General features: G+C 46.0%; 2 protein-coding genes across 4 annotated transcripts; one reads left to right on the top strand and one right to left on the bottom strand.

Moving 5' to 3' along the window:
• Positions 1–1,523: 1,523 nt before the first annotated feature.
• Positions 1,524–7,387, bottom strand: LOC8042724 (THAP domain-containing protein 1). Of its 3 annotated transcripts, XM_040211138.3 has the most exons (4): positions 7,187–7,383; positions 3,616–3,805; positions 2,947–3,022; positions 1,524–2,483 (listed from the first exon to the last, which is right to left on the bottom strand). In XM_040211138.3, the coding sequence occupies exons 1-4, from the start codon at positions 7,255–7,257 to the stop codon at positions 2,443–2,445; spliced, it is 378 nt and encodes a 125-aa protein (XP_040067072.1). In that variant the 5' UTR covers positions 7,258–7,383; the 3' UTR covers positions 1,524–2,442. The 3 variants fall into 3 exon arrangements, with proteins under 3 accessions (XP_040067072.1, XP_029828072.2, XP_042144650.1); XM_029972212.4 differs by having other exon boundaries at positions 1,524–3,022; positions 7,187–7,387; XM_042288716.1 differs by having other exon boundaries at positions 1,524–3,022; positions 3,616–3,680; positions 7,187–7,355.
• Positions 7,388–7,549: 162 nt separating this feature from the next.
• Positions 7,550–24,229, top strand: LOC8042725 (probable cytosolic iron-sulfur protein assembly protein CIAO1 homolog). The gene is made up of 5 exons (XM_002415731.4): positions 7,550–7,838; positions 11,911–12,171; positions 14,165–14,253; positions 20,064–20,320; positions 23,966–24,229. Exons 1-5 carry the CDS (start codon positions 7,709–7,711, stop codon positions 24,174–24,176), a joined length of 948 nt encoding a protein of 315 aa, XP_002415776.3. The 5' UTR covers positions 7,550–7,708; the 3' UTR covers positions 24,177–24,229.
• Positions 24,230–27,770: the final 3,541 nt, after the last annotated feature.

Here is a 27,770-nt window from a genome sequence, read left to right as displayed (position 1 = left end):
ACTTGAAACCTAGAAATCAAGCCCCGTTCTCGGTGGCCGGCGCTACACACCTCCACGCAATCATGGGGTTAGTCGGCCACCATTTGCTCATTGAAAATTTCCGAAAATTGGTTACAACTTTTGAATTAAGTAACAGCAATCTAGGAAGCTTCAACGTCTGGTCCGAACAACTGACGCTATACTAGGGCAGAAGCTGAGTGTTAACCGACTCAGTTTAGTTTGAGGGTTTTAGTCCGAGAGGGTACCGACAATCATCGCAATGATACCTAAACGGTGCACAGGACAAGTAAACTGCAACATATGCTAGCAGATTTCACAGCAGGTGTTAAGTTGCAATAAAATGTTATAACCAGTGCTTGCTTGTGTATGCCATTACAAGTGCCTCGAATGACCAATTGCAAGCAACTGCAATTATAATTTGTTGCAATGCAAGATCTGCGGGAGAGGATCACAAAAATAAAAAGCTCCATGTGCCAGTGGCCCTCTTGTAAACTACTGCTCAGAGGCAGGTGCTAAACCCCATAGACCCGACAACTGACAGATTGCAGAAGTGAATCTCCAAGAAGCTCTGCGTAGGTGTTAAACACCATAGATCTAACAACTGACAGATTGCAGAAGTGAATTTCCAAGAAGCTCCGTGTACAATGAGGTCCACATAGAGGTCACTAGGTTTGTCCACTTCCTCAAAAGCCTCCCCCTGGAGCCAAATGCACCCTCACCACACGTATGGCAGCTTCTCTGTACCCTGCTGCAACCACTTTTTGAAAGAAACATACCCCCGCCTTGAATGCTGCTTTCATCTCATCAGTGACATTGAAGTTTTCGCAGGGGCTTTTTCATAGCCCCGAGCAGAGGATAACCATCGTTATCCTCTGCTCGGTTGGTTCTCCTCTATGTACTACTGACTGAACTTTATATCTGCATACAACATACTCCTTTTACAACAGACCAAAATCTTGGGCCAAAATTAAGGTCTGTTATAACGAACTTAGACTGTAGGACTTAACCCAAGTGGATCCAGTTAAATCCATCTGGGTGAGCAGCACTTGATCAGGTTCAGCTATCTCTCCAATGCATCTTATGAACTCTCCCATGTTTGGTCGTGCATGTGTATGAGTAGACTGGGTCTCCAGTAATTATCACCTGGTTGGGGTCCTGAAAAAAAAAATGCTGCGAGGATGCCATTTCGCAGTCACTGACGAGTTAAAAGCAGCTGAACAGGTGTGGGTGCAATAAGGCACTTCCAAAGTGGTTTTAGCAGGGCATGGAAAGGCTGCCACAGGTTGTGCAAGCGCGTTGGCTCTAAGGGTAGTGTGACAAGAAGGTGGACATTTACAAGTGGCCGGTCCTCATAGCCAGAGAAGTATGTGCTTTGCAGTGTCCCACTTTGTGATAGCAGGAAAATGGCACATGCTTACCGAGTAGAGCATTTTTCTCCAGGAGTTTGGGAGCAGAGTTTCTTCTGCAAATTGTATACGTGCAACAGACTATCATGTAGTAGCAAAAAGGCAATCTCTGCGATATGACTGATGATAACTTTTGTTATTTACACGCACATACAACCTGCAACGTCGTGTCACTTCTGTCGTCAGGCAAGTCACTGCACGCAAAGCCGCACCTCGGGACACCTGTGTCATGTTTCTCAATGCGACAGCAACACGTCGTCTCGCCCCACCACCTCCACATCGACCACTGACCCCGCAGTAACGCTGGCCCCTAATGCAGCCAAGGCCTGTTGTGTTTCGCTCACTCGAGTCTCACAGCCTTCATCAAAACTCTCGAGGTTCTCCGACGACGCGCAAAAGACGCCAGGAACTGCAGTCTCAACCCCATGCTTACGCACTAGCTGCATTGAAGGCATGGGCAACCACTTCCCGACGAACCTGTAAGCACGAGGCGAACAGGCGTGCAAACCAGATGCAAACTCAAGCGTCATCGGTCGATACCTGTGGCCGTACGACACGCGGCTCGCGTTCTCGTGCCAATCACGAATCAGGTCTGTCGGGAGGCAGTTCGACACCCGGAATCCCTCCAATGATTTCAGCAGGGAGACTTGCCTCTCGAGTTCGTCGATGGTCGTCCGCTGTTGGCGAATCGTCTGGTCTCTCCTCCTCAGCCTGCGGTCGGCTGCGTACAGCTTTTGCTTTGCCTCTTGCAATTCCCTGGCAACCTTGGACAGGTGTGGGGACGTCGTCTCGTCGCCACAGTATGTGTGCAGAAAGAGTGCCTCGGCGGCAGTCGTGGGGAACTGCGATGAGCCAGAGTCGAGCAGCCTGTTCACCGTGCCATTGCTCTCCTGAACCACTCCAGACAAGGACGCCGAAGCAAGTGATGCCTCGTCCGAACATGGCATGCCAGAGTCTGTTTCCGGAGATTCTTGCGGTGCAACAGTACCTTGAAGGGTATCCTGTAGTGGACGTTTCTTAAGTGGCATGCAATCGCTCACTTCAGCTTCCTTCTTCCGCAGTAGCGATCTTTTCGACCTGTCACCGAGAACAGAATTATCTAGGTCAATATTTCCAGTTGCTGCACCCTCATTTTTAACGTTCATTACTGGCAACTGTTTCGGCACTGTGGAGATGTTGCAAGCTGCTAATTCATCGTTGACAGGCAACTCACACCTGACAGTTATTTTTCTGACAGGCACAGTAACCGACTGGCCTTTTGTTGTATTCAAACACAGAAATTTTTTCAAATCCATTCTGGTCTTGGTAGCCACCTTTGTGTTGACTATTTTACTCTGTGTCGGTGGTTTAGCACTTGCTGGTAGTTCTTCATTTGCAGTCACATTTCTTTGGGCTTCTGTACCTCCAAGAAGTGCACAACCTTTAGGACATGCCTTGCTACTGGTTGCCGACTTCCTTCTGGTACCCACTGCGCTTTTCAGCACTGAATGGCAACCAATCGCAAAGCTACCTTCCTGCGTCTCATTGGTTGCAGTCGTACCATTTGGTTTCTCGCCCCGGTCAGGTGATGATCTGGCTCTTGAGATCTGTGGCAGCTTCCTTACCGAGAGCTTTGTCTGAAATTAAAAGTGTCATCCGAGTCAACATAAAATCTTACGGCTTGGTACGAAGCAGGTTACTGCCCTCTTTGACAACAACAGATTTCCAAGTATCAGACATCCAGCGTGATGGTGCCGCCACTAATGCTACCTCAAAGTTGCATCCGATTCAATGCCACATGTGTCCTCAGAGTACACTGATTGAGGCGTACTTGTATTAGAAGCTCAAAATGCCTCGTGATTTTTGGCCGCACAATGAATGTAGCCTCATTTCACTATTATCATCACAGAGATGCATGTTCCTAAAAAGACCAAAGTCCCGTCATTCAAAGCAGTTGTGCAGCAATGTATTCAATTAGAGTGTTCCTTAATCACTAAGAAAACATTCGCGCATTCATCAATTTACCAATTCATCAATTTAACAGGTTCGTAAAATATCATTGAAGACCAGAAGCTCCCAAGTATGAATGTCAACTCTTCAAAGCTGATAGACTTTATTTATTTATATATAAATATATAAATTTATATATTATGACAAGAACACCAAGCTCATTTGAGACGTTAAATTTCTCAATGTTGCTGGCTGATGGGCCCGTCCCAAAAATTCGCACCTTTGCCTGGGTGCGGTTGAAGAGGGTCGGGATGGCGTCAGGCCGGAGGCATGGCCGATCCATGCCTGCAAAGAAGCAGCTCTTCACAAAGTGCTTCGAACAGATCTTGTGGTGGACCTTGGGCTTCATATTGAGACGTCCCATGGCAAGGAGCCACTGCGACATCACTTCAGGTCTTCTGTGCGGGAAGCTGCATGAGACATTTGTTTTCAAAATAGCATATTTGCCGCCCACAACGAGCCAGCACCTGTTCAGACTAGTGTTGCTATTTTGGCAGGTTTCCCACGCCTTATTTGTACAGCGCATAGCATATATGCACCATTCCTGGCAAAATCGGAACGAAATTGAGAGGCACTCAAGAGGACGACTCATTTTTCCAGTGATAGTAAAAGGCTTAAGCGCCCTGTGAATTATTACCAACTAGCCCAACAGGCGGACACAACAGATCTGCAAGCTTGGGGAGTGCAAAATGCCGCCCAAGAGTAAAATGAAAAACAGACTGTCAAACACATGGAAGAATTATTGTACAGACGAGATGCGAGACAAATGCGTATAAAATGTGAGGATGCAGTTTGAGTATGTATACTAAACTTGCAAACATAAATTGTTCACTAATACAACTATAAAAAAAAATATTGCAAATAAGCTCTGAATGCAAGCAAAATCTGTCGACACATATAGAGCAAGTACACCAACGCTTTGATCCTACTTTGGACAGTCTGCAAAAATTGGTTTCTCAACGTATCACGCTGGGATTTACTACAGAGATGCGGCTAGGTGGTGAACGCATGAAGTTAAAGTATCAACGAATAAACTTACCTCGTTCAAGAAAGAAAAAAGGGGGAACCTGTTTTGGGAAATCTATGGTGCCATTTCCCAGGCAACGCAGACGGTGTTGGTTGACTTGGAGACACTACTGACAGATGGCGTATGCGTCGAAAAACTTTAGCTAGATAGCCTGTTATAAAAACCAGAATCCGCACGCCCCGCACGCCTCTGCCATCCGTTGGCAGCTTCTCCAAGTCAATGAGCACCGTCTACGTTGCCCGGGAAAAGGCGCTGTAGATTGCCCGAAGCAAGTTGTTTCTTTCTTCATGAACGAGGCAAGTTTATCCATTGACATTTTAACTCCATGTGTGCACCACCTAGCCGCACCTCTATAGTAAAGCTCAATGTGATACGTTGAGAAACCGATTATTGCAGACCGCCCAAAGTGGGATTGAAGCGTTAGTGTACATGCTGTAGAACACAGATACCATCATTACTACCCACACGGGGCTCTGCTTGAGGTTGTAGCATGTTTGCTGCTGAGGACGGAAGAGATCATGAGACCGACTACGAGCTTAGGTGAAAACGTTCTCAGCAATGGACGTGCTAGAAATTGGCGACCCGGATGTAATTTCTGACCAAGTACGGCGGAAGTCGGACTGCAACCGACAAAATGGAAGCCGGGGATCCAGCTGCTGCTCCTTGGGATTCCCCGTTGTCCATGGTCCTCGATTGGGTAACCAAATGTGGGGGATCGCGAGGTCCTACCACGTTAGTTAAAGTGAGGACATGGAAAAAGACAATGAATGACATGTCCGCCTGTGAAGGCAGCTTCAGAGCATTCTCATTTCACAAGCTCTTTGAAGCACGTGCCCGTACTGTACTCTTTTATTTTGATGCAAAAGATGGATATGTGGGTGCGTTGCACCATACAAGGTCATTCACATGACACATTAACCCCTTAACCGTTTTGGACGAGCCTAGCTCGTCCATCTCGAGCCGTCCCCAAACCGTTTAGGACGAGTGTAGCTCGTCCGTCCTGCATCGTTCGTCCCTCCGCCGTTTTAGACGACCCAGGCTCGTCCGTAACGCAGTTTGAGATGCTGCCGACAGATGGCAGCACAGGAACGGCAATTTTGCATCTGTTTTGTTTGTGTTTTGTCTTTTTCTTCTTTTGAAGACAAGATTGAAAACTGGCGTCCGGCGGTGGTGGCAGGTGTGGCCCGGGCCCATACAAAGGGAAAAGAAATGCTTCTTTTGAGGAAGACTTCGACAGCGACATGGATACTGACGTCTACTTCTGCTCTTCAAGTGAAGAAGACAGTGATTACGACGTCGAACTCAGCAGCTGCTCGGACGAAAAGGAGGACAACGACGATCCAGATCGCGCTAATGCCGATGCTCGGCAGTGGTCGAAAATTGACATTAACAGTGTTCCACCAGCACCCCCTCGGTTCCCTTTCCTCGGCAGCCCGAGTAAGACATTTTCGGTCCAATCAACCACCGACGGCTTGAGTACTTGGGAGCTTTTCTGGACAACGGCTTGGTCTCGCTGATAGTTAGGGAAACCAACCGATACGCTGAGCAAAAACTCAACGCCAGCCAACTCAGCGAGCATTCCCGCCTCAAGAATTGGGTACCAACAACAACAGAGGAGATGCGGGTATTCTTGTCTCTCCTGCTGTTGCAAGAAATTGTGCAAAAACCGGAGCAAAAGTTGTACTGGTCGAAGAACAAGCTTCTGCACACGCCCATCTTTGGAGAAGTGATGAGCGGTAACCGGTACCAGCTCATCATGAGGATGTCTTTTTTTTTTTTTAGTACGAGTTGGCTGAACTTGTCCCAAAAACAAAGCAATTACAATCGACTTCAATAAAATGTTTGTTTGCTCTGATGTTCAATTGTAATAGGAATTATGCGTGGCGTAACTGAAATCTAAGAAGAAGAAGAAAAAGAAGCGGTTTAGGGTTAAAAATTGCCAAAAATGAAAAACGGTTAAGGGGTTAAGCAGGCGTGTTCAATTAAGCGAAAGTAATAAGATGCAATGGCACAAAGCAGTGTAAGAAGTGAAAGGGTGCAGGCACATTGGTTCAGAAACAACATACTTGCAAGCTCTGAGATGGTATTGAAGTTAACATATTGTATCATATTGAAGGTAACATATTGTATCGAACTTAACAGCACTGGGTTGCATAAGTCAATCTATCCAGTCATGAGGCAGGTAAAGGGATGCCTAGCAAAAGGCCCCATGGTTTACCTGGAACTATCGAGCCTTTCAGGTTCGCCGCAGCTATCACGTTACATTAACCACCAAACTACTGTGTGTGGTTTAGTAACAGCTAGCCAGATAGCCAATGCAAAGCTTGCTGGCGGTCTCAGATCAAAGTTGTGCTTGGAAGCAGCAGAACTTAGCTTTACTAGCTCAACATAGGGATCGCACTGAACTTGGAGTAACTGGCCGCAACCCGCAATCTTCTAGGGATACAGCGAAACGTATCAAGGGAGCACCAATGTATTCCTCGAAACATGCTACTGCTCGTTTAGCGAATTTTTATTGTTTTTTAGTTACGTCCCATGTGCCTTCAAAGATCAGTAAAGTCCTTTGAAGTACAAACATAAACTGAGCCGCTTACGTGAGCTTGCACCGACACAGGTGATATGCCGGAGTGCACGTACTTTTAGCAAAACGGGGGACACGACAGCGCGTGAGGGTGGCAGTGGTCATGACGCAAACGAAAGCGCGCCAGAGATTAGAGTTGATGAGAACGCCATGCGTTAGTTGTGGAACTCAACTCTCACTTACGAGTGGAACGACACATCTCCTCCTTTTTCGTGCCTAGAATTGCAGCCGTTAGCCGCGCAAAATGAAGGCATCTTGGAAATCTTGGTCTTCAAGACCTTGACCTAAATGCAGCGCCTGATTTCTTCCGATCTCAACAAATTTGCTACGGCTTCAACGCTTCCTTCGGCTCCTTCGGCTGTTCGTTCATCAGCGATTATTCTTCAGATAAATGCGGCAACGCCTTTCGCTCTTCTGTCGATATTTATTGTAATATTACTACTCGATTTATGCGGAAGGTTACTCGGTCGTTTCCTTTCGAATGTCGCAAACAGTAAAAGTTTAAAATTTATTTCTGCTGCGCTGTCCTTGTCGACTGCTGCACCTGCAGTTGCGTCGGGTCACGTGACATAAACAATCGTCCATCTTGATTCAGTTGATTCGTACCGGAGCTCAGCGTGTCAGCGGGAAGTTGAATCGTAGGTTGTCCGAAAGTTTCTCGTCCGTCTAATGGTTGTATCGAAGTAACATCCAAGAGACTGAACAATGAAGATGAGCAAACTGTCAGATCTGGAGGGCCACGAGGACCGTGTCTGGAACGTTGCGTGGAATCCGTCCGGGACGATCCTGGCCAGCTGCGGAGGGGACAAAAGCATCCGACTCTGGGGACTTGAGGGTAACGTTCTGTTTGTGCCGCGACGACGGTTCACGTAACAGGAAACACCCTGATCTAGCGTCAACTTACCGACTTTTGTTGGTCACCGTGCAAGCAGCGCGACAGGATGCACAACCGAGGAAACGATTTTCTCAATGTCTCCGTGTACGAATGGTCATAGAAGGCGCTGGGATGGTCAAAGGTCAAACCTCTCGACAGTAGCGTCGACGTACCCCACTTGTGCCTTTACCGCATCTGGGAATGTAGAGCCATGGGGGGTCGAATATTTTTGCCACCATTGTTGAGTTACAATGCCGAGTTGGACGACGTTGGGGCTGTTTCCCGACGAGTCGTACCACAGCAAGAAGCAGGTGAAAATAAGATAAGAAGAAAAAAACTGCGAATCATAATAAACAACATAATTTTGCATATTGTAACTAATAGCTTAAAATTAGCGACGCAAGTGCGTGGTTATACGGTCATGCAATTTCACGCTCCTTCCCCGACCTCGCAATTTCGTTACTCAGAAACCATCCTAAAATCAGTTCACATAAACTGGATGCTCTCTGGTCTGTTGCCAGATGCCAAACTCACCTTCCATCTTTGAAAGAAGTTGCAACACTGGGCAAGTTGGTAATGTTAAGTGGTAAATGTCGAAACATGCACAACATGAAAAAGGAAAACGGCGACCTCCAACTACCGCATCGCGTCAAAACATGCACAATAAAAAAAAAATGGCTATTTTAAATTATTGTATTGCAGCTCATAGAATGTGGGGCTAAAACTTGCGTTGCAAAACATAAGATCCCCTACCTTGACCCCATTCTCGCTCATTTTAATCTGGTGAGCATAATTCTCATGTATGCTACTTATCCAGATTGGGCTAGCGTAGTCACTACCACCTGATGCACTCTAGTGGCTCTGTGTTACCAGTTGTACTGCACTGGCTTAATTTTCAACACACCATGAGTCATTTTCTGTGAGAAAATTGTCAGGAATGAATGTCATGAATGATCAACACGCTAAGAGTGTTACACAACGTTAAAGGGACACTGGCAGGGTATTTATGCTCGGCGAAGTTTTTTTAGTTGCACATGACATATGAGAGACCAACTACCCAGAACTGAATTTGCGGCTCAAAATTCGGTTTCTTTTCGCCCGAAAATCGCCGATCGAGAACTGGCTGGTTTGAGTCGTGCTCACTCTCTTTTCCGTGGTCACGGGCCATTTTCTTAAGGTTTAGACACAACCACCAAATTTAATCAAAGTTGTGGGTCATTGAAGGCACACACTCAATATTAAAAATAAAAAGAAGTATGAAACCCATTTTTTGTGGTTTCTAAATTGTTGCAAATACCTTGACTGAAAAAAAAAGTTGCACAGAGGACCAGAAGTATTCTGTGCGTTCACTTCGTAATTCTCAACAGGGCGTCATATCTTGGGACTTGCGGGCTGGAAGGCGATGGCGGCGAACGACGGGCATGGGACCTTTATCTAAAGCTGCCATTTGCGGTACTGGTGAATCGGTCTTCCCTTGAAAGAGAAACTTTAAACCAATCAAAACAATTAGGACTCATTCCATACGACTCGCCCGACCACCAAGCCGATTTGAACGAAGATGTCGCTGAGTCGTCTCCCCTTCTCGTGGCTGAAGACATCACTCGTCTTAGAAACACGAATTGGTGAGAGCTTGAAAAACGTGCAAACGTTAAGCACGAAGTGTGTACTTCGAGTTGGCTATGCATTCGTACGATTGACCAATGCGTGGTGCTGCCCGACTTCGAGCCTGAGGAGTGCCTTTGCTGCAGAGAAATTGTCTGTATTCCGAATAAAAACATATAAAGAAATAAAAAATAGTGTAGCTCAGTGGAGAGGTGTCCTCTTTACACGCAGCAAACCCGGGTTCAATCCACGAAGTGGGCATGCAGTTTCTTTTCTTTCTTTTTTTTGTCATGCATTTTGCGATATTTGGACATTTTATTTTTTACAATTATCACTGAAAAAAAAAAATGCTGTGGGTGAAACATTGCTGAACTAAATGGTCTGGGATTCCATTTTCACTCGCAAACTCAACGCTGTCACTTTCCACAAAATGCAAGGAGCATATAAATCAGGTAGCTTCTGCTTTTCGAGGGGCTTTGTAACTGTTCTGCAGGACTGCAGCCGGCCGTTGGTGCTGATCCCGTTTATCTTTTGAAAACTTGTGCAGGCTCTGCCGCACAATGCCACTTTCGGATGCAGGACATGTGAGGCAGCTTTTTACGCAACATCTTGGAGGCACTCATTTCAGAGCCTATCACTGGGATTCACCATGGGCACTCGCTACTCATTTCCAACTCTTCAATGTACAAAACAACTCATCTTGAAGTGCAGAACAGTGAGCGGAAGAAACATAACTTCAAAGCTATCGCACATCAAACGGTACCCACAACGCTGTCAAATGTCGTCTGCTGCGTGCAACCAAAGAAAAAAAAAACGCAATCGGGTGTAGCCACGTGACTTCCGGCACCCTTTCCTCCTCTATATTTCTCCGACCTCAGTACGCAGGTTTCGGTTTCGAGCAGTTACGTTTCTTGGCTTTATTAAAGATATATGTGACTTTGTAGCAAAATGTTAATTGGGTAGTCTTTTGACACCACAATAAATCGCCTGACGAGAAATGAAAAAAAAATTGGGGGGGCTGCCAGTGTCCCTTTAAGCTTTACGTAGAAAGCTCGCAAAGGCCCATATAAAATCAACATGAGAAAGATGCTGCAGCGGGGCTCAATCCTGGGTCGGTGCGGCGGCAGTCGGTTACTGCACCCACTAAGCTTCATAGTGCAATTGGTCAGGAAGGATTGCGTTCCTGCCAAACGTGCCGGCGGAAGTGGTGAGACGCCATATCATGTGACTGCTTGCCTCATTGACGTCGCACATCGCGCAAGAGCCACGTATGGTAGCGCAAGTGCGGCACACTCATTCATTCTGGATCGCCCTTGCTAACATCTGTGGTGCACAATAACAAAAACTAGCACAAACCGCACATAATGTGTGGATTGTGTGGAACACATTCCGTGCTCTCTGGTCTTTGCCAGCATGGTCAAGCTTGTGTAAATTTTCTATGGTGTGAACCAAAAGCATGCCGACCTTGTGCTGCCTCAACAGACACATCTACAATATATTCCAACGTACACGGCGTGCAAGTTTGTCCGTTCCTTGCGCTCCTCGTGCGTTTGTTTGCCCCCTAAAGGCACCAGAATGCTTTTGTTTCCCCCCAGCCTGAACCATCGACGGCACATGCCTGACTGCCTCGTCATTGCGCGTTCCACGCGCATTCTCTATGCTGCCCTTTGATCGGCGTGCTCCACCATGCGTTTCTATGTGCCGAAGATGCGTTTTGGTACACTTGCTTGCCTTCAAGTTACAATTTTTTTCCCCCCAAGATTTCCGTCGGTGTGTTTTAAACAAGGGTGCAACTTATATGCATTTTCTTTAGTAAGAAACCTTAACCGTGAAAATTCACAACGGCGATTATATTTCTTGTTTTATTTGTTGACGAGTATATTGAAATTGGCTCTCGCTTGAGCAAACATTGTTATCATAGTACACATGTGCTAGCTTTTCAATGCAGTTTCTTTGGGCCAAACGTACAAATGGAGAGGTGCAACTTAAATAGCAACTTTTTTTCTGTAAACGACTGTTTATAAGAACGTGCAACTCGTACAACGGTGCGTCTTATAGATGGTAAAATATAGTAATTTGCACAATAATTTACACGTTGCTAGCATATTTCTAAGTAATAGACCCTTTCCGAAATTATGAAATGATGCATAGATTATGCACTGCCTCCATTAGTTGATCTCATCGCTTCTGGCGTAAAGCCCGTGATTGGTTCCGAGTTCGCGCCGAGTACTGACGCAGCACTTGTGTGGAATGCGTTTCGATCCGAGTATGGTCTGAATGCTGACAAAGGCGCTCTCATACAGTGGGTGCTCACAGAGCATGACCAACTAATGGCGGCCACGCATAATTTATGCATAATTTCTAAAAGGGCCTATTATGGTACAACGGATATCGAACCCTGGATACAGCGCGTACTGTGCGGTCAGTGCAGGAGGCAGTTGGGTTTGCAAGAGTGTACTGCTGGACGGCCATCAGCGGACGGTGCGGGGCGTGTCCTGGTCGCCTTGCGGCAGGTACCTGGCCTCGAGCAGCTTTGACGGCACCACATGCATCTGGCGCCGGCAAGACGACACCTTCGAGAGCTGCGCCACGCTCGAAGGGCATGAGAACGAGGTGAAGGCCTGTGGCTGGTCCCCCTCGGGCCGCTTTCTGGCCACATGCAGCCGTGACAAGACTGTCTGGATCTGGGAGGGTGAGCGGTGCCTTCCCGACTCTCGGAAACACGGAAATAGGAAGCTTCTGGAGGCATCATTACGCCACCAGAGGTAAAGCCAGAAGGTGGAGGGACACGCCCTTGACAATCACCAAAACCAAGAGACGCTATTGGACGAAAAGGAGAGCTGACCTGGCACCAACAGCTCTCCCTTTCGTCCAATAGCGTCTCTTAGTTTTTGTCATCATTGGGGGCGTGTCCCTCCACACTTCTGGCTTCTCCTCTGGTGGCGTCATGTCGCCTCCAGAAACTTCCCACCTCTATGCTCTGAAAGAATGAATGTTACGCACTGGCCTGGGCAAAGGCTAAAATAATTTGGGACTCCCAAGGTGTTAAGCATTTAGCTTGCTAGCATAAGGTTTCTTGGACCCCATTCACACAATCATAAAGGCACCTTTTAGCTAAGGACCTTTTTGGTCGGCGGCAAATCAGTTTGTGATCCTCTGTGCATGTCTTGTGCTCGCATCCCAGGAGTGCAGCCTGATCTGCCGATTGCAAAGGGGCCTACGTTAAAGGTTCCTTTATGCTAGCCGTGGGAACAGGGTATTGTACTGCTCAGCTCGGTTACCCAAACCAAATATTGGCACTTCTATTCAATTTTCCTATGTCGGTTAGCATTGACCAAAAATCCTTTCCATCTAGGCAGGTGCCTCACAGGGTTCTTTTCTGATGTTCTTTCTTCGCTCAAATATTAGCCAACTGTTTTCTCTGCTTCACAAAGTAAAAAAAGCCTGGAATTTCTTTAAAAAGGGCTGAACTGCCTGAATATGCATTAATTATGCAGGCATCCCCTCTGCATCATTTTTAAGAGGTGATCTCTGCCTCTGAATGTCGTGCTGAGGATAAGATACATTTGCAACAACCAACTACACAGCTGGTGGAGTCTGCCAAGTAAATCAATGTCTGATTCAGTTTATGCTCCTCTGGGTCGGGTCCCCTGCAAACTCTACCACCCAGGAACGACAGCCGAGCATCTTCTGCAGCTTCCCTTGAACCCATCTTTCGGTTACTCTTTAGCTTACAAAGAAAACTGTGATCTGAAATTAAGCTGGAGCCAGGTATTCTCCAGCTTGAAAAAAAAGTTGAAGCCTTCCTGGTCAGCCTGACCGAAATGGTCGTGCATTGTTTATACACAAACCGTCCAGTGACAGCAATCCCGCCTTTTATCTTACCAAACTTTCTTTTATTCATTATGAGGTGAGCTATCTATCCTCATTGGCAAATACCAGCTACAGTTAGTGGCAGTATGAGCTGTCACAGCGTAAAAGTTTGACGCACCCTGAGTGTGTTAAAAGAGTGAGATTTTAATGGTCTGTCACATTCTTCATTATTGCATTGTGGCAGTACGTTTTATCGCTTAGCATGATGGAAACTCCCTGTGCAGCATCTTATTGTCTGCCCCCTTCGGTTGGCACTCGATTGTCCCAACTCATGTTGCTGCCGACTGTACAAGCTTTATGTCAGGAATTAGAGGCAGCAGGATAGGGTTCTCGAGCTGCCTGTTTGTGTACAGACCCTTTGCCAACAAGTGCATTTTCATAACAATGCTGTTTCAGGTGCACTGCAGGGCTGTTTATCCAAAGGAACTATATTTTGGTGTACAGATTGCCAGCAAGCAAATTGAAACTCTAGCAAAGTTGCCTTCTGTTATAAGATGTGTGTGTGTTTTTAAAGATGTCCAAATAAACCCTTTATAACCAGATTCACTTTAAAACACAAATCTCAAAGGAAACTTTTTTTTTTACATTGCTGACATTGGAGGATTTAAGTGTATTTCCATTACTTTTTAGCACCATTGCACATAAATAACCATTTTGTTTTTTACAAGTATGATTTTATGCCACACCTTCAGACAACTGACCTCGTCTGTGGTTCATTAGGGTTTCGCGTTTGATGGCTTTCTCGGTAGGTTGCGTGTTACAGTCCACTTCAGAATCACTGTCAGTGAATAAAGGTACTATTCTTTTTGCAGTTGGGGAAGACGAGGAGTTTGAATGTGCCTCGGTGCAGACCTGTCACTCACAGGACGTCAAGAAGGTTCTCTGGCACCCTGATCGAGACGTAAGTCATTTGCTCATGCTCAACACACTGAGGCTAGCTAAGAGTCGTCATATATTCACAGAGTATCAAAGTCCTTCTTGTTATTTCCTGTACCTTTCAATGACATCAACAGATAGCCACTACCAACCTTATTGGAGCTGCAGAAACTTTAGGAAACACCTGTAAACTAAACTTCCTCAGTGGAAAGGAGCCTGACTACAAAGTGTAATTGTTGGTGTAAAGTCCGGAGTGCACGAGTTAAACTTTTGCGAATCCCTTCTTTCTGTCTGTATAATTGTTCTGTGGACGCTTATTTGTCTGGCACCTGCAGTTCCATCCAGAAAGAGTAGGATGGATGAAATCAAAACTAAAGAGTCAATGACATTATTTTTTCCCTTTTACTAAATAAAAACTTGAACGAATCTTGGATATTGAAAGAATCTAGAACACTGTTGAAAAACCTTTCAGTAATTTCTAATTGCAACTGCATGCTCACCTTCAAATTTAACCCAAAACAAAAAAACCTTTCCTTTTTTTTTGTGCAGTAGTTTTTACAGAAAAAGAATGAATCAAAATTTGAGTCGGCTTTTTCGTTACTCATTAATCATGAGCAGCCAATTTTGTTGAGACATTGGGCACTGTAAAGGCTTCCATTGACCATTAGATCTTCAGGAGCATGTCCCAAAACAGTTGAATGCAGCTCATGGATTGGAGTTGAGCATTGAGTCATCAGTTGCTTTGCACTTGGTAACAGTGAATGTGTCAGCGAATATTCCGTTTCACATGTGTGGTCAATTAATGAGATGACGGAAATAACCAAATTCTAACAGTGTCCAGTGCACAGCGCAAGGTATAAGCATTGCCAACCCAGGCACGTGACTGACAAACGTCGATGTCATGAACAAGCTGAGTTAGTCTTACATCATAAAGGTGCCCTGGACAGCTTTACCGTAAAATCCCATAAAACCTGACCCAAAATGAAGAGATAAATGGTGAAAAACGTGGGGTTTGTCTTTTGCTTTCACATCTTTGGAGATGTGAAAGCAAAATTTGATCAAAACATAGTGACATGCAAGGGAGTGGGGGAAGGAGCCTGCTACAAACCACATTAAATGGGAATCTATTCAACAGATCGCGGACACGACAAATTTGCATTCCATACTGCGATAAACAAGTGGAAAACCACAACGAACTTGCATATTATGGGAGCTTATATTGCAACAAAAAAAAACATGGGAACGAGCTACAAAGTTGCATGTCATGGGAACGGATACCGCAGACTGCGGAACAGCAGATTCGTGTGTCACGGTGCGATGAACATTGGGGAAGCCTCTGTGAACATGCTTGTCACACATACCGGTACCGCAGTTTGCGCACTCGTGATTCCCGTCAGGCATTGCGTGATTGATATCTGGCAAAAATAGAGGGGTGAGTAATGTTTCGAAATTTTAATGGTGGGGATGTTCGCCGACAAAACGGGACAGGCATTTTTGTCGGTGGCTGGCGTTCATACAGGATCTTACAATAGTCGCAAACTCTCCCCTGCAAAAAAATAAAACAAACCTCTTTGTGTAGGCATGACTCTCACAACCCTGATGTAAGAAGGGACACTGGCTAGAGATTTAACTTCCAAAATACTCAAGTGATTAGGATAAAATTTGCAGGGGAGATTTAACATCAGATGTATGTGTATTGTGCAAACTTTCAGCTCTCTAGGACAATTTAATATACCCGCACAACAAGATGCGCCACTCTTCGTTAAGAAATCTGTGATATGCAAATGAAGCTATTAAGCACTATTTTGACTGCTTGAATATAAAATGGGGAATGTGGCACTTTGGGCTATCTAGTTTTTATAACTGAAATGTAAATATTTCAGAAAGAATTATTACCTAAAGATATCAGATGTATATCTGTCCCATGTCAATTTCTGAAAACAATTTTTTCTCAATGAGGACTTCAGGTTGAAATAAAATAAAGTAAATAACTGCATCTGTATAATCTACAAACATTATAAAGTGTGGATGGTTGAGCGTGTTTGTGCCTAAATTATAACAAGAGAGGGTCATAAAAGACAAACAGACGACACAGGCTTTCATTATAGTAAATTAGAGAGTGCAACAAAGCCATTCTTGTAATTTTAGCTTCATTCTAAAAGAGTTATCACAATTTGAAATAATTTCGCTGATGAATAGAAATGAGTCATTAAAGCCTTTGCTAATTAGAAGAGTTTGTAGTTAACATTTTTCAAAAATATTACCTTAACTACAATCCCTGATTTGTGAAGTATCCAACCCTAAAAAAGGTACTCAGATCGAAGTTCAGGACAGATGGTTTGGACAGAACTTTATGTTGCGACAAAAAAAAATGAATCCTGAGAAAACGGGAAAGTTTTTCACAACATGCTTGCAAACAGCCCGAGTATGAAACTCTGAATCAATGTAACTACAGTCGCCCCTCGTTATAACAAAATTGCTTTATTCGAAGTTTAGTGCGGTTCTCACCAAAATGCATGCATTTTGAACCAGATTATTTTAAGCATATCGGCAGCCAACCACGCTTATTACGAAGGCCAAGCCACTGAAAGTAAGCCCAAAACACTGCCACGGTGCACCGCACGTAACGGCAGCCTATGCGCTGCCCCACCACGGGGAAACGTTACTGTTTCAACGCTACACACGGTGTCTGCAACACCCGCAGCTGCGCTCATCAATTCGCTCAAGTCCCATCCGGATCGGGTGGGGAAGCAAAGGCAAAAAAACCATCCCTTCGGGAGCTCCAGTGCGTGTTTTTGACGTCATGTGTTTCTTCATCCAAGCCAAGTGAAGCACGTCTCCCAGCGTCCCCTGTTTGCTGGCCTACTTTAGCTCTAGGTTTTGCGCACTGCGGTTATTCTCACATCTGCTTACTTGACTAGCCAGCGGATGGCTCCCGGAGCTGCAACAATCTCTTCAGGAGTGGGCTCAAAATGGTCGATGAAGCACTCAAGGACAATTTTAATTCGTTTGCGGTTACCGATGTGGACATTCTCGTTCTTGCTTCTGCCACGGATTTGTTTGCAGCCATGATGAGGACCTTCATCCGACGCCAAAGCGGCATCTGATGGAGAGCCTCAAAGGCCAGCAAAATGTTTAGTGACAACGATGACTGCAGACGTGATACATCCTTAGTTTGCTTTGCGACAATGAGGAGTGCTGCGGCGGCGGCGATTATGATTGAGATGACTAAGGGAGCTGGAGGAGGCACTAGCGATGTGGGCCATACATGCTTGGCAAAATTTTTCTCATTTTGTTTTTTTCCTTTTTAACACCTCAGTAAAGATTCTAACAAGTTCCTCATCACAAAGGTTTATTTGATTGAACACTTGTCTTGAGGCTTCAGGCACTTCCAAGGCTATTGTCACTGTTTTTATAGCTCTCTTACTTTTATAGAATTACCACTTATGTCAAATTTCCTTGCTGTCCCATTGACCTCATTATTGCTAAGGTTCTGTGTTTTCAGATAAATCCAAAAAACTTCGAAAAACACTCACCCGTAAAATTTTCATTAATTCAGATTTATCTGAAATTCCAAATTTTGTGTTCCCGATCTCAGCAGAAGAACAAAACGGTATTCTACAAATAAGTTTGTCTAGAGCACAGATTCATTAGTTTTGAGTTTTCCTTCAAATCTCAAATCATTGACAAAAGGAGGTGTACCACTTATTTGATTAAGGTTCGGTCAGGACAATGGGTCATTTTACTTTTGGGTCACGAGAAAAACCACTGTTCAGGTTTCCAATTTGAGCCTTTGGCTTCTTAGGAAAAAGAAAGGTTGACTTTTTATAACAGTGAAAGATATGGACCCTTAGTTTTTGTTGAAGTAGGGGGAAGGGCAGCTGAAATTCTATATTCCTTGTTGGCCACTCCCCTGGGCCCATGCAACAAGAGTGGTAGAATTGTATCTGAAGAAAACTAGCTTCCCAGCGACTACATCCATGAGTTCCTAGATTTTAAAGTATCAACATTCATTGAAGCACTACTTTTTTTCCAAGTTTTGTCATGGGACAGTATACTATTACCAATGTCAAGGGTGCTAACACCGAATTTCGCTGAAGAAATATAGTTTGATACTTGAGAGTTCTGCAAATTTTGGGCGGAACATTCAAAATTGGGAACGGAGTGAAATTAAACTTTAAATTCCAGAGAATTAAAAACTAAACACAAATAAAATCCAATAAACACCCTCCAAATTTCATTAAAAAAAGTGAAAGCCGTTTACAACTCCCTGTAATGCCGAATTAGAGCGCAGCTCTTGAGGAGGAGGGAAGGGTACTGGGGGGGGTTCAACTGACCAGGGAGGTCACGTGACCTTGGGGGGTCACGTGACCCCCAAGGTCACGTGACCCCCCAATGCCGATGATGTCATCACTGACGTCACTGATGACGTCATTAGTGACGATGACGATGCGGATACCGATGACGTCATTAGTGACGTCACTGATGACTTCACCAGTGATGATGACGATGACGATGCGAATGTCGGTGACGTCATCAGTGATGATGACGATGCGGATGCCGGTGACGACATCAGTGACGTCATTAGTGATGATGACGATGACGATGCGGATGTCGGTAACGTCATCAGTGACGTCACTGATGATGACGATGCGGATGCCGGTGACGTCATCAGTGATGATGACGATGTGGATGCTGGTGACGTCATCAGTGACGTCACTAATGACGTCATCAGTAATGATAACGTCATCAGTGACGATGACGATGTGGATGCCGGTGACGTCATCAGTGACGATGACGTCATCGGGGGGGGGGGGGGGGTCACGCGACATCGGCGGGGGTCACGTGACTTCGGGGGTCACGTGACCTCGAGGAGGGGGTCACGTGACCTCAGGGGAGTCACTTGACCTGGGGGGGGGGGGGGGGGTCACGTGCACCCCCCCCCCCCCCCCCCCGAGGTCACGTGACCCCGGTGGGGGGCTCGCGCAGTGCATTATGGGACATTTCCCATAATGCACCGCGCGGTTACGCAAACGGCGACGCCGCTCAAGCCAGAAACAGGCGCCTAAGAGCTGCGCTCTAAAAAATTTAAAGACGTTTAAAATCAACTGTAATGCCGAATTAGAGCGCAGCTCTTGAAGAGGAGAGGAGGGTACGGAGGAGGAGGAGGCATATTTTCGTCGTGATTTTACCGAGTGACTGTGACGTCACGCATGACGTCATTATGGGAAACGTCCCATGATAAAACGTGCGGGACCCTCGTGACGTCATGTGTGACGTCATTATGAGAAGTCCCATAATGCAACGTGCAGGCCACGAGTGAGACCCACACGTTGCATCATGGGACGTTTCCCATAATGCAACGCGCGGGACCCTTGTGACGTCACTCGTGACCCTCGGGACGTCTTGTGAGACGTCATTATGGGAAGTCCCATAATGCAACACGCAGGTCACAAGTGAGACCCACATGTTGCATTATGGAACTTCCCATAATGCACAGCGTGGGACCCTCGTGACGTCATGTGTGACCCATAATGACCCATAAGGGGTCATTATGGGTCTTGCTGACCCATAATGGGTCAGCAAGATAGGGTTTGCCCTTAATGGATATCGTGTTTGTTTATTTTGTCACTTTTCTTGCAAGATAAAGGTGGGTGACACTGCCATACTTCTGACATTGCAAAAAAACTTTCAGGGCTTATGAGACTTTTTACTTCTTTGTTTATTGATTTATTTGCCCACAAAACCAGCAGCCTATGTTTGTTGTCTGCGGAGATATGTCTTGGCTTCCGAATGACAGTTTGCCTTCCTGTGCTCGTCTTCGTTACGACGCAGGAACTGGCTTCCGCAAGCTACGACAACACTATACGCTTCTTCTGCGAGGAGGTGGATGACTGGCAGTGCTACTGCACCCTGGACAAGCATGCATCCACCGTTTGGGGTCTCAGCTTTGGTCCAGGACCAGAGCCGCAGCTGGCTTCGTGCGCCGCCGACGGCTCGGTGTACGTCTGGGGCACCAAGGGGGACCGCAGGAGCTGGGAGTTGTGCGGCACCCTGGAAAGACACCCAAGGCCTGTCTATGATGTGTCCTGGTGGGTGTTACATACTATCATAGACATTAGAGGCTTGAGCACCCTGCCACACTTCTTCGATATACTTCCTAGCTTTTGGAATAAGCTCTGCTCCAGGCTAGGGCTTGAGTGCAAAGTTAGATCCCAGCCTAGCTCATGGACTTGTTAACGGACAGTGGAGCTTGTGGAGACTGGAAGAGTAGCGAGAGGCTAGATAGAATGCTGCTTCTTATATTGTTGGGGGAAGGGGATGTTACCACAATCTTCCCAACTTCTGTCTGCAGTAAGTTAAAGGGCAACTCTGGTCGAAAACAACACTAAAATAAATTACTGGTATCGCTTTAGTGACACGAAATATGATCACGGTCGAAATATTACATCGAAGTGGAGCCGCATACTCCACTAAACTCGATTCTAAAGATGCCACCAGCTGTTCTTTCGCAGGCGGCAAGCGGGTTAGCTTTTAGTCACAGAACACTGGCACAGCACCTTTGTGACGTCATGTCACGGTTGAGCTGTGGTTGATTGGTTGTACCGCATACCGCAGTACCACGGTGACATCATGTTGCGACCGTTTGGCTGATGATCAGTGTTGCCATCCCTGTAGCAGATACTTTCGGTTTTGCCGTAGACACACGAAACCAGACTTTTAGCTCATGATATTTATAAAACTACACACAATATTGAAAAAAAAATTATATACCTTGTAATTCAGGGACATTGCTTTAGCTGAAAACAGTCATAATTCTAATTTAAAAGTTATTGACCAGAGTTGCCTTTTAAAGAAAGATTGGCACTGACAGTGCGTAGTCAACATAGAGTCTGCCCATCTTACCTATGACTCCAAGGAAGGTGATATTATCCAGTGGCAAGTGCAGGATCTTTGAAGAAAAATAGACACACCTCCTCATAGTAATTTTTTGCTTGTGACCAGTTATTTTGTGCTGCATCAAACCTAGAGAGTAATGGATTTGTTTGCTGCTGTTTGTCACTCTTATGCATGCCGAATTCGTTTAGGCTGCTCAGCAACTCGCCTTTCCTTTTTAGATGTGCCAGTCATTTTCAAACCAAATAAAATGAAATAGAGGCAATTGTGACTATGCTTTTGCTAGCATTATGATAGCTCACAAGACATGATTGGATGTGGTCCAAAAAGCATCCAGAATGAATTAAAGCATGTAAAAATATAAGTGTGTTAACCTATTCAGCTTACAACCTTTGGGAACCAAGCAACAAGCAAACCAAGCAGTTGGGATATACAAAGTTGTGATTTTAGCTCTGGAAACTCTTCCAGTAGCAATTTACCTCTTCAGCAAAAAGTCGGAGGATGCTTAAAGGGACACTGAAAGGGGGTATTTACGCTCGCCGATGTTTTTAGTTGTACATGACATATGAGAGCCGAACTACCCAGAACAGAATTTGCAGCTGAAAATATGGTTTCTTTCCGCCCGAAAACCGCTGATCGAAAACTGGCCAGTTTGAGTCGCACTGACTGTCTTCTCTGTAGTCATGGTCCGTTTTCTAAGGTTTAGACGCAACCACCAAATTTAATCAAAGCCATGGGTCATTCAAGGCACACACTCAATATTAAAAATAGAAAAAAAAGGATGACACATTTTTTGTGGCTTTTAGAAAGCTGCAAATACATTGATTGAAAAACAAAAAAAGGTTGCACGGAGAACTGGAAGCATTCTGTGCATGTACTGCGTAATTCTCAACATGGCGTCGTATCGCGTATTGTGGGACTCGCGGCCTGGAATGCGATGGCGGCGCACAACGAGATTGGGACCTCTACTTCAAGATTGTCGTTCGTGGTACCGGCGAATTTGTCTTCCTTCAAAAAAGAACACGCCCGACCAGCAAGCCGATTCGCAAGAAGACGTCACCGAGTCATCGCCCCTTCTGGCTGCCAAAGACATCACTCGGGCAGTTGCACCCCCATTAGGTCTCGTCAGGGTTCTCCCCAGGAATTTCTGAGGGGTGCACATTACTGCAGGGGGGTGGGGGAGAAAGGGGGGAAAAAAAAAAAAAAAGCTGGCAAGCGTTTTTTTTTTTTTTTTTTGTCGCGTCTGTTTTTTGTGGCAGTGGCAGTTAGCGATGCGATAGCGAGTGACCATGTGGCGGTGCGCGAACCTGCTGAGTACGACGGTGATGGTCTGCAGCCATGCGCACAGGCAAAATTGCATCGTCATCCCGCGGCATAAAAAAAAGAAAAAGAAAAAATTTGAACGGTGGGCGGTCAGTTGGAGTGGTGGGCGGCCAGTCGGAGCGGTGGGTGGCAAAGCCACTGCTGCCCACCATGGGGAGAACCCTGGGTCTTGTATAAAACAATTTGTCAAAATTACTGTTTAAAACTGTAAAGTAGCTGAGTGGAAAGGTGTCTGCTTCACACACAGCGGACCCAGGTTCAAGTCAAAGCGTAAGCAAACTGTTTTTTTTTTAACACTTTGCTATATTTACATTTATTTTTTACAATTATTAGTGAAAAAAAAATAATGTTGTGGACGAAACATTGCTGAACTAAATGGTATAAGACTCCCTTTTTATCACCTGCGAACTCGATGTAGTCGCTCTCCACAAAATGCAAGGAGCATATAAATCGGGCAGCGTCCGCTTTCCGAGGCACCAGTAACTGTTCTGCCGGAATTGCAGCCAGCCATTGGTCCCGATCTCGTTGATCTTTTGGAAACTTGTGCAGTCTTTGCCGCACAGTGCCACTTTCAGATGCAGAGCCTGTGAGGCAGCTCTTCATGCAACATCTTGGGAGCATTCTTTTTGGAGCCGATCACAGGCATCCATCACGGGCACTCACTACTCATTTCCAACTCTTCAATGTACAAAGACAAATGAGGGCAACAAACATAACTGCCAAGCAATCGCACGGCAAACGATATTCGCAATGCTGTAATGTCGTTTGCTGCGTGCAAAAAAAAAAACAAAAAAAAAAAACTTGTTGCGGTTGGGTGTAGTTACGTCACTTCCAGCACTCTCTCCTCTATATTTCTCCGACCTTCGTGCGCAGGTTTCGGTTTATTAAAAATATATATGACTGTAGCAAAATATTAATTGGGTAGTCTTGTGACTCCATGCCTGGCAATTTTTTTGGGGGGGTTTTAGTGTCTCTTTAAGCTTTCCCTTTAAGAGTGAAACGCGATACCATTGTTAAATCCTCGGCCCGCTTGTGGCACATCGCGTCTGCATGCCTAGCCCTCGTCTCTCCCTTCTCGACTTCAGCATTACGTGGTCGACCCCGTCGCTGAGCAGGAGCAGACATAGATGCGGCATCTGCTCTCGTAGAAGATGACTCAGAAGAGCGTTCTGCACTGGTAGACAGCACAGGATTCATCGCTTACGTCTTCTCTCCCGGCGGCCCCTCAGCAGGGTACGCATTCTCCACAGATGAACCATAACGGCTGGATCGCAGCGCCACTGGACAGATTCGGTGACAGACGGAAACTCTCCGCCCCTCAGCGACGGTGGAAACTGTGCATTCCTCCAGACAGATGTGCCTAGGTCATGTGGCTGTGACGCCATGAGCCTATCAACCAATCAGGATTTTCGCGTCGTGCCACCTTTTCTGGCACGCCACTGAGGCCAGCGTGCCACGAGCTCCTTAGCACTGTCGCTGTAAAAATTCAACCAGTGCCTGGCCCGGTGTCTGTGCAGGTGTCGGACAAGGGGATTCCTGGCGACAGCTTGTGGGGACAATGCAGTGCGGGTCTTTGTCAAGGACGGAGGTGACTGCAGCTGGCGCTTGGGCTGCACGCTGACGCAGGCCCACTCTCAGGACGTCAACAGCGTCTCTTGGAGTCCCACCGGCGGGCTACTGGCTTCGGCGGGAGACGACGGCTACGTGCGCCTCTGGCAGATAGACTAACTTTAGGCTACCCAATAAAGAAAGGGGGGAGGGGTACTTGTTTGTTATGTTTATGCAGTTGCCCTGTGTGCCGTCTATCTATAGGTAGGTTGGACAGAATTTCACTGACACAGTTTAGTACTGCTTTCCTGTGGAAGAAAAAATGCCTAGATACATCCTTGTTTGCTTTTGTAGTACCACTAAATGGAGACACTCTGAAATAGACATCAGACTGTGCAGATTATGGAAAAGCCAGAGTGAGAAGTCTTACATTGGGGTGGTAGCCTCAAATGTCCTACTGTCTAGACCATTTATAACGAAGTCGGTTATAGCGAAATGGCGGCTACAGCGAAGCGATCACGATTTCCCATTCCCGTTTGCACTTTTTCAATGCATTTGTGTCTGCTTGTAGCGAAGGAAATTGAGCGGCTCCCGTATGGCGAAGAAAAACTTTTGTGATACCTTAAAAAAAGTAATAGAATTCGCAAAGTTTGCTAACTCTCGGACTGCCGCACTTTGCTGCCGCAGCAAAGAAGCCACCCAGAAGAGGCTGCAGAAGATGCTGGAAAGGCCGCCGGCGGCAGTCTCTGCAAGTTGCAACGTCGTCTGCTCCCCGCTCCTTATCTGGGAAACGGCTTTACCGCATAGCACGCGGAGATGCCATCGCGGAGCGTTCGGAGCACTGTTTTTCGGAGCGCTAGCGACAACGTACCGGCGGAGATGACAGAGAGAACCTAGATTTAACAGAGGGAGCTGTAAGTACCCCTGTATTTGATTGTCGCGTGACCAGTGTCCGCCTCTCCGCCCAGAAACTGGGCGGAGAGGCGGACACTTGCAGGTGAACGCTTTTGAGTTTTGACTGCATGCTGCAGCTCGTTTTGTAAACGCGGCCCACAAACCACGTGACCCCGATCGAGCAGTTTCCCCATCTTTTAACTCTAGGGTCTATACCGACGACAAACAAGCTTGAGCGCGAACTCGGTGCCGTGCGCGCTTTGTTTGCTTCGTGATCCGTGTCGGCGTCTGGTCGGTGAGGTCGCTCTTGCGCGAATGTCTACTTCGCTCAAGCACTGATTCGGCGAATCATTGCCACTCAACGATTAAGAGTCCCGACACCACCGGCACCTTGACGGGGAAGACGAAGGCAATCACAAGCGCGCAATCCTGACGGAGTGCGCAGAAACGTAAAGAATGCCTTCTACCGCCGGCGTCCTCCGTGGGGCCGTCGCAGCTGTCGACACGGTCCGTACGCAGCAGAATCTTTTTTTTTTTTTTTTTTTTTTTTCCCGATTGGAGCTTTTTGCAGTTGGCGAGAAGCGGCTCCGATATAGCAGAGGACGCGTACAGGGAAGCCTCGACCGCTTTGTGCAGGCTCTATAAACGTGCCCAAAACAACCCGCGTTATCTTTTTTTTTTTTTTTTTTTTTTTTTTTCATGCTATTTGTAGAGTTTATATATAACGAAAGAGCGGATATAGCGAAGCGATTTCCGATTCCCGTAGACTTCGTTATAACCGATCTCGACAGTATATAGAATGGCACACATAGTGTAAAAAAGTTAAGTTAGAAGGTTTGCTTAATTAACACTTCATAACTCTTGGTGCATGCACGTTGCACTTATCATTTGATTAAATTCGTCCGTGCTGGGAGAAAGAACAAAGTCCTACTGCTATACGGTGCCATTGCAAAAAAAAAAAAAAATAAAAGAAGCAATTTTTTTTTTCGTTTTTACGGTTTAAAGGGATACTACAACGAAATTTGGGCGCTCATTTTTTGGTCTATATGTGTTCAATGGAGCCGTATCATATCGAACATACCAATATCTTGTTAAAAAGTCTCGAAAAGGAATTTTAAAACGAATTAAACGATTAGCAAAGAGCACCTGGTGGATGTCGCTAACGCCTCGTTTGTAATGCTCATCTAGGAACCTTGACAGCTAGTGACGGAGGTTGTCTCGCCTCCGGCCACGACGAAAAAAGAGGGGAAGGAGGAACTCCCCTCTTCCCGAGAATGCCTTTTGTGTGTCGCAGAAGTCGCCATTGTACCCCTACAAGATTATAGAAGATTAACCCGTCACTCAAAATTCGTACAAAAGTAGCCGCTTCGGTGGCTGGAACGACTAGGCCGTCCTTTCGACGTGAACCTCGTCATAGCTCTGCTTGTCCCGAGACGACCTACGTCACGATTGCGTTGGATGTCACGTGGTCTCCGCAGGGCCTTTTCCGAGCTTTTTCCAGAGTGGGCCGTTTATAACGAAAAATACAGCCACCAGGCTCAAAATACAAACGTGGGATTGTCTTTTACGGATATTGTGGATCATATTCAACCTATTTTTGAACACGACGGGGATATTTCAAGTTTCGTTGAAGTATCCCTTTAAGGGTTTTTATAGGAATTTCTGGTGACGTGGAATATGTGTGGTCCATCCTGAGCACCAAGTTAGGTAGGAGAACTTGAGGTTTGTGAATACATTGTCCGAGTAAAATGTGAAAGTTGATGTGTTTTCATTAGCCGCGCCTTACAGCGTGCATGATTTTGTAAGTGCGGATCGAAGCGCCACCTACACCATCTTCCAAGGAGCGGCCGTTCCCGATGCATGGTGCAGGCTACGCGGTAACTACACTACCCCTTTTAAGCCACTGTACCAACGATACTAAAACACTCAGTTTGGAAACTGCCATAGAGACTGCTCTGAAAATTGTCCCCGATCTGTCCTCGAGCACCGAGCTAATGGCGAACAGAACGCCGCCATTTCTCCCGCAGCGGCCACTCGAGGAACTGCACGTGACTTCTATTTTGGCTTTAATCGGCCATTATGGCGCCGAAACAGATAAAGCGGAAGAGGTTACAGGGGTGCAACCCCCGTCTCCCCAGCGGACGCGCCGCATCGTACTACCGAAGTTAAAATGCACCTAGGTCGGGACGCGCTACCTGAAAGCACCGCTGAGGCATGGTTGTATAAAAACAATTTTAATTGTGCCGCAAAGCGTTGCAAACTAAAGATTTTAAAAACATCACGCATCCTTCATTTTGTATTAAACCCCAATAAATCTAATACAAAAAGAGTCTTTTCTATTTGTTTTTACACAAAAACATGTTTTCTAAAAGCTCAAGGTGACCACAGTACAGACAAATGGTAAAGAGTGGCGCTGTTGTCGCATTTAGCTCGGTCTCGGTGGGCGCCAGCGGCTCAGGTTTCGACGGCGAGTTTCCCAACTGAGTGTTCTAGTAACGTTGCACTGTACCAACACTCTGCGCAGCTACCGCCATCTACGAGCGACGGTGGCAACTAGTCTGTTATGTCGACCAGGGGTGTCAACATTTGTTTGGTACCGGACACGATCCTGGAAAAACTAGCCCTTAACAGCTCCGCCGTAAAAACATAATCTGAACTTCGAGACTCAGCCAGATGAGCCTGCAAATGCCAGTGATGTGATTGCAGCGCCGGTCTGCGCCAAAACGCTTATCTTGCTGTAGTTTGCTACATCTTGATACATTTTGCTAAAATGTGAGGAATTGGCGCTAAGTCTTATTTTTACTTTTTTTTAAGACTAAAAATACAAGGTGTCTCAAAAAAAAAAAAAAAAATTACAGGGTGTTTTTTACCACAAAAATA

The sequence above is a fragment of the Ixodes scapularis genome, unplaced genomic scaffold (genome assembly GCF_016920785.2).
Source record: "Ixodes scapularis isolate PalLabHiFi unplaced genomic scaffold, ASM1692078v2 PGA_scaffold0__279_contigs__length_252992795, whole genome shotgun sequence".
In the NCBI taxonomy this organism is placed as follows: Eukaryota; Metazoa; Arthropoda; class Arachnida; order Ixodida; family Ixodidae; genus Ixodes; species Ixodes scapularis.
The sequence above is the reverse complement of the archived record's forward strand: the minus strand, read 5'-3'. Positions and strand labels throughout refer to the sequence as shown.

What these genes read in the sequence shown, in the direction of transcription:
- LOC8042724 (XM_029972212.4), bottom strand. Translation starts at nt 7,257, where the DNA reads ATGCCTTCATTTTGCGCGGCTAACGGCTGCAATTCTAGGCACGAAAAA. An exon ending in GGAGATGTGTCGTTCCACTC is followed by an intron (nt 3,806 to 7,186) that starts GTAAGTGAGAGT and finishes TGTCTCATGCAG; the next exon opens with CTTCCCGCACAGAAGACCTG. An exon ending in TCAACCGCACCCAGGCAAAG is followed by an intron (nt 3,023 to 3,615) that starts GTGCGAATTTTT and finishes TTTTAATTTCAG; the next exon opens with ACAAAGCTCTCGGTAAGGAA.
- LOC8042725 (XM_002415731.4), top strand. Translation starts at nt 7,709, where the DNA reads ATGAAGATGAGCAAACTGTCAGATCTGGAGGGCCACGAGGACCGTGTC. An exon ending in TCTGGCACCCTGATCGAGAC is followed by an intron (nt 14,254 to 20,063) that starts GTAAGTCATTTG and finishes GTTACGACGCAG; the next exon opens with GAACTGGCTTCCGCAAGCTA. An exon ending in CCTGTCTATGATGTGTCCTG is followed by an intron (nt 20,321 to 23,965) that starts GTGGGTGTTACA and finishes GTGTCTGTGCAG; the next exon opens with GTGTCGGACAAGGGGATTCC.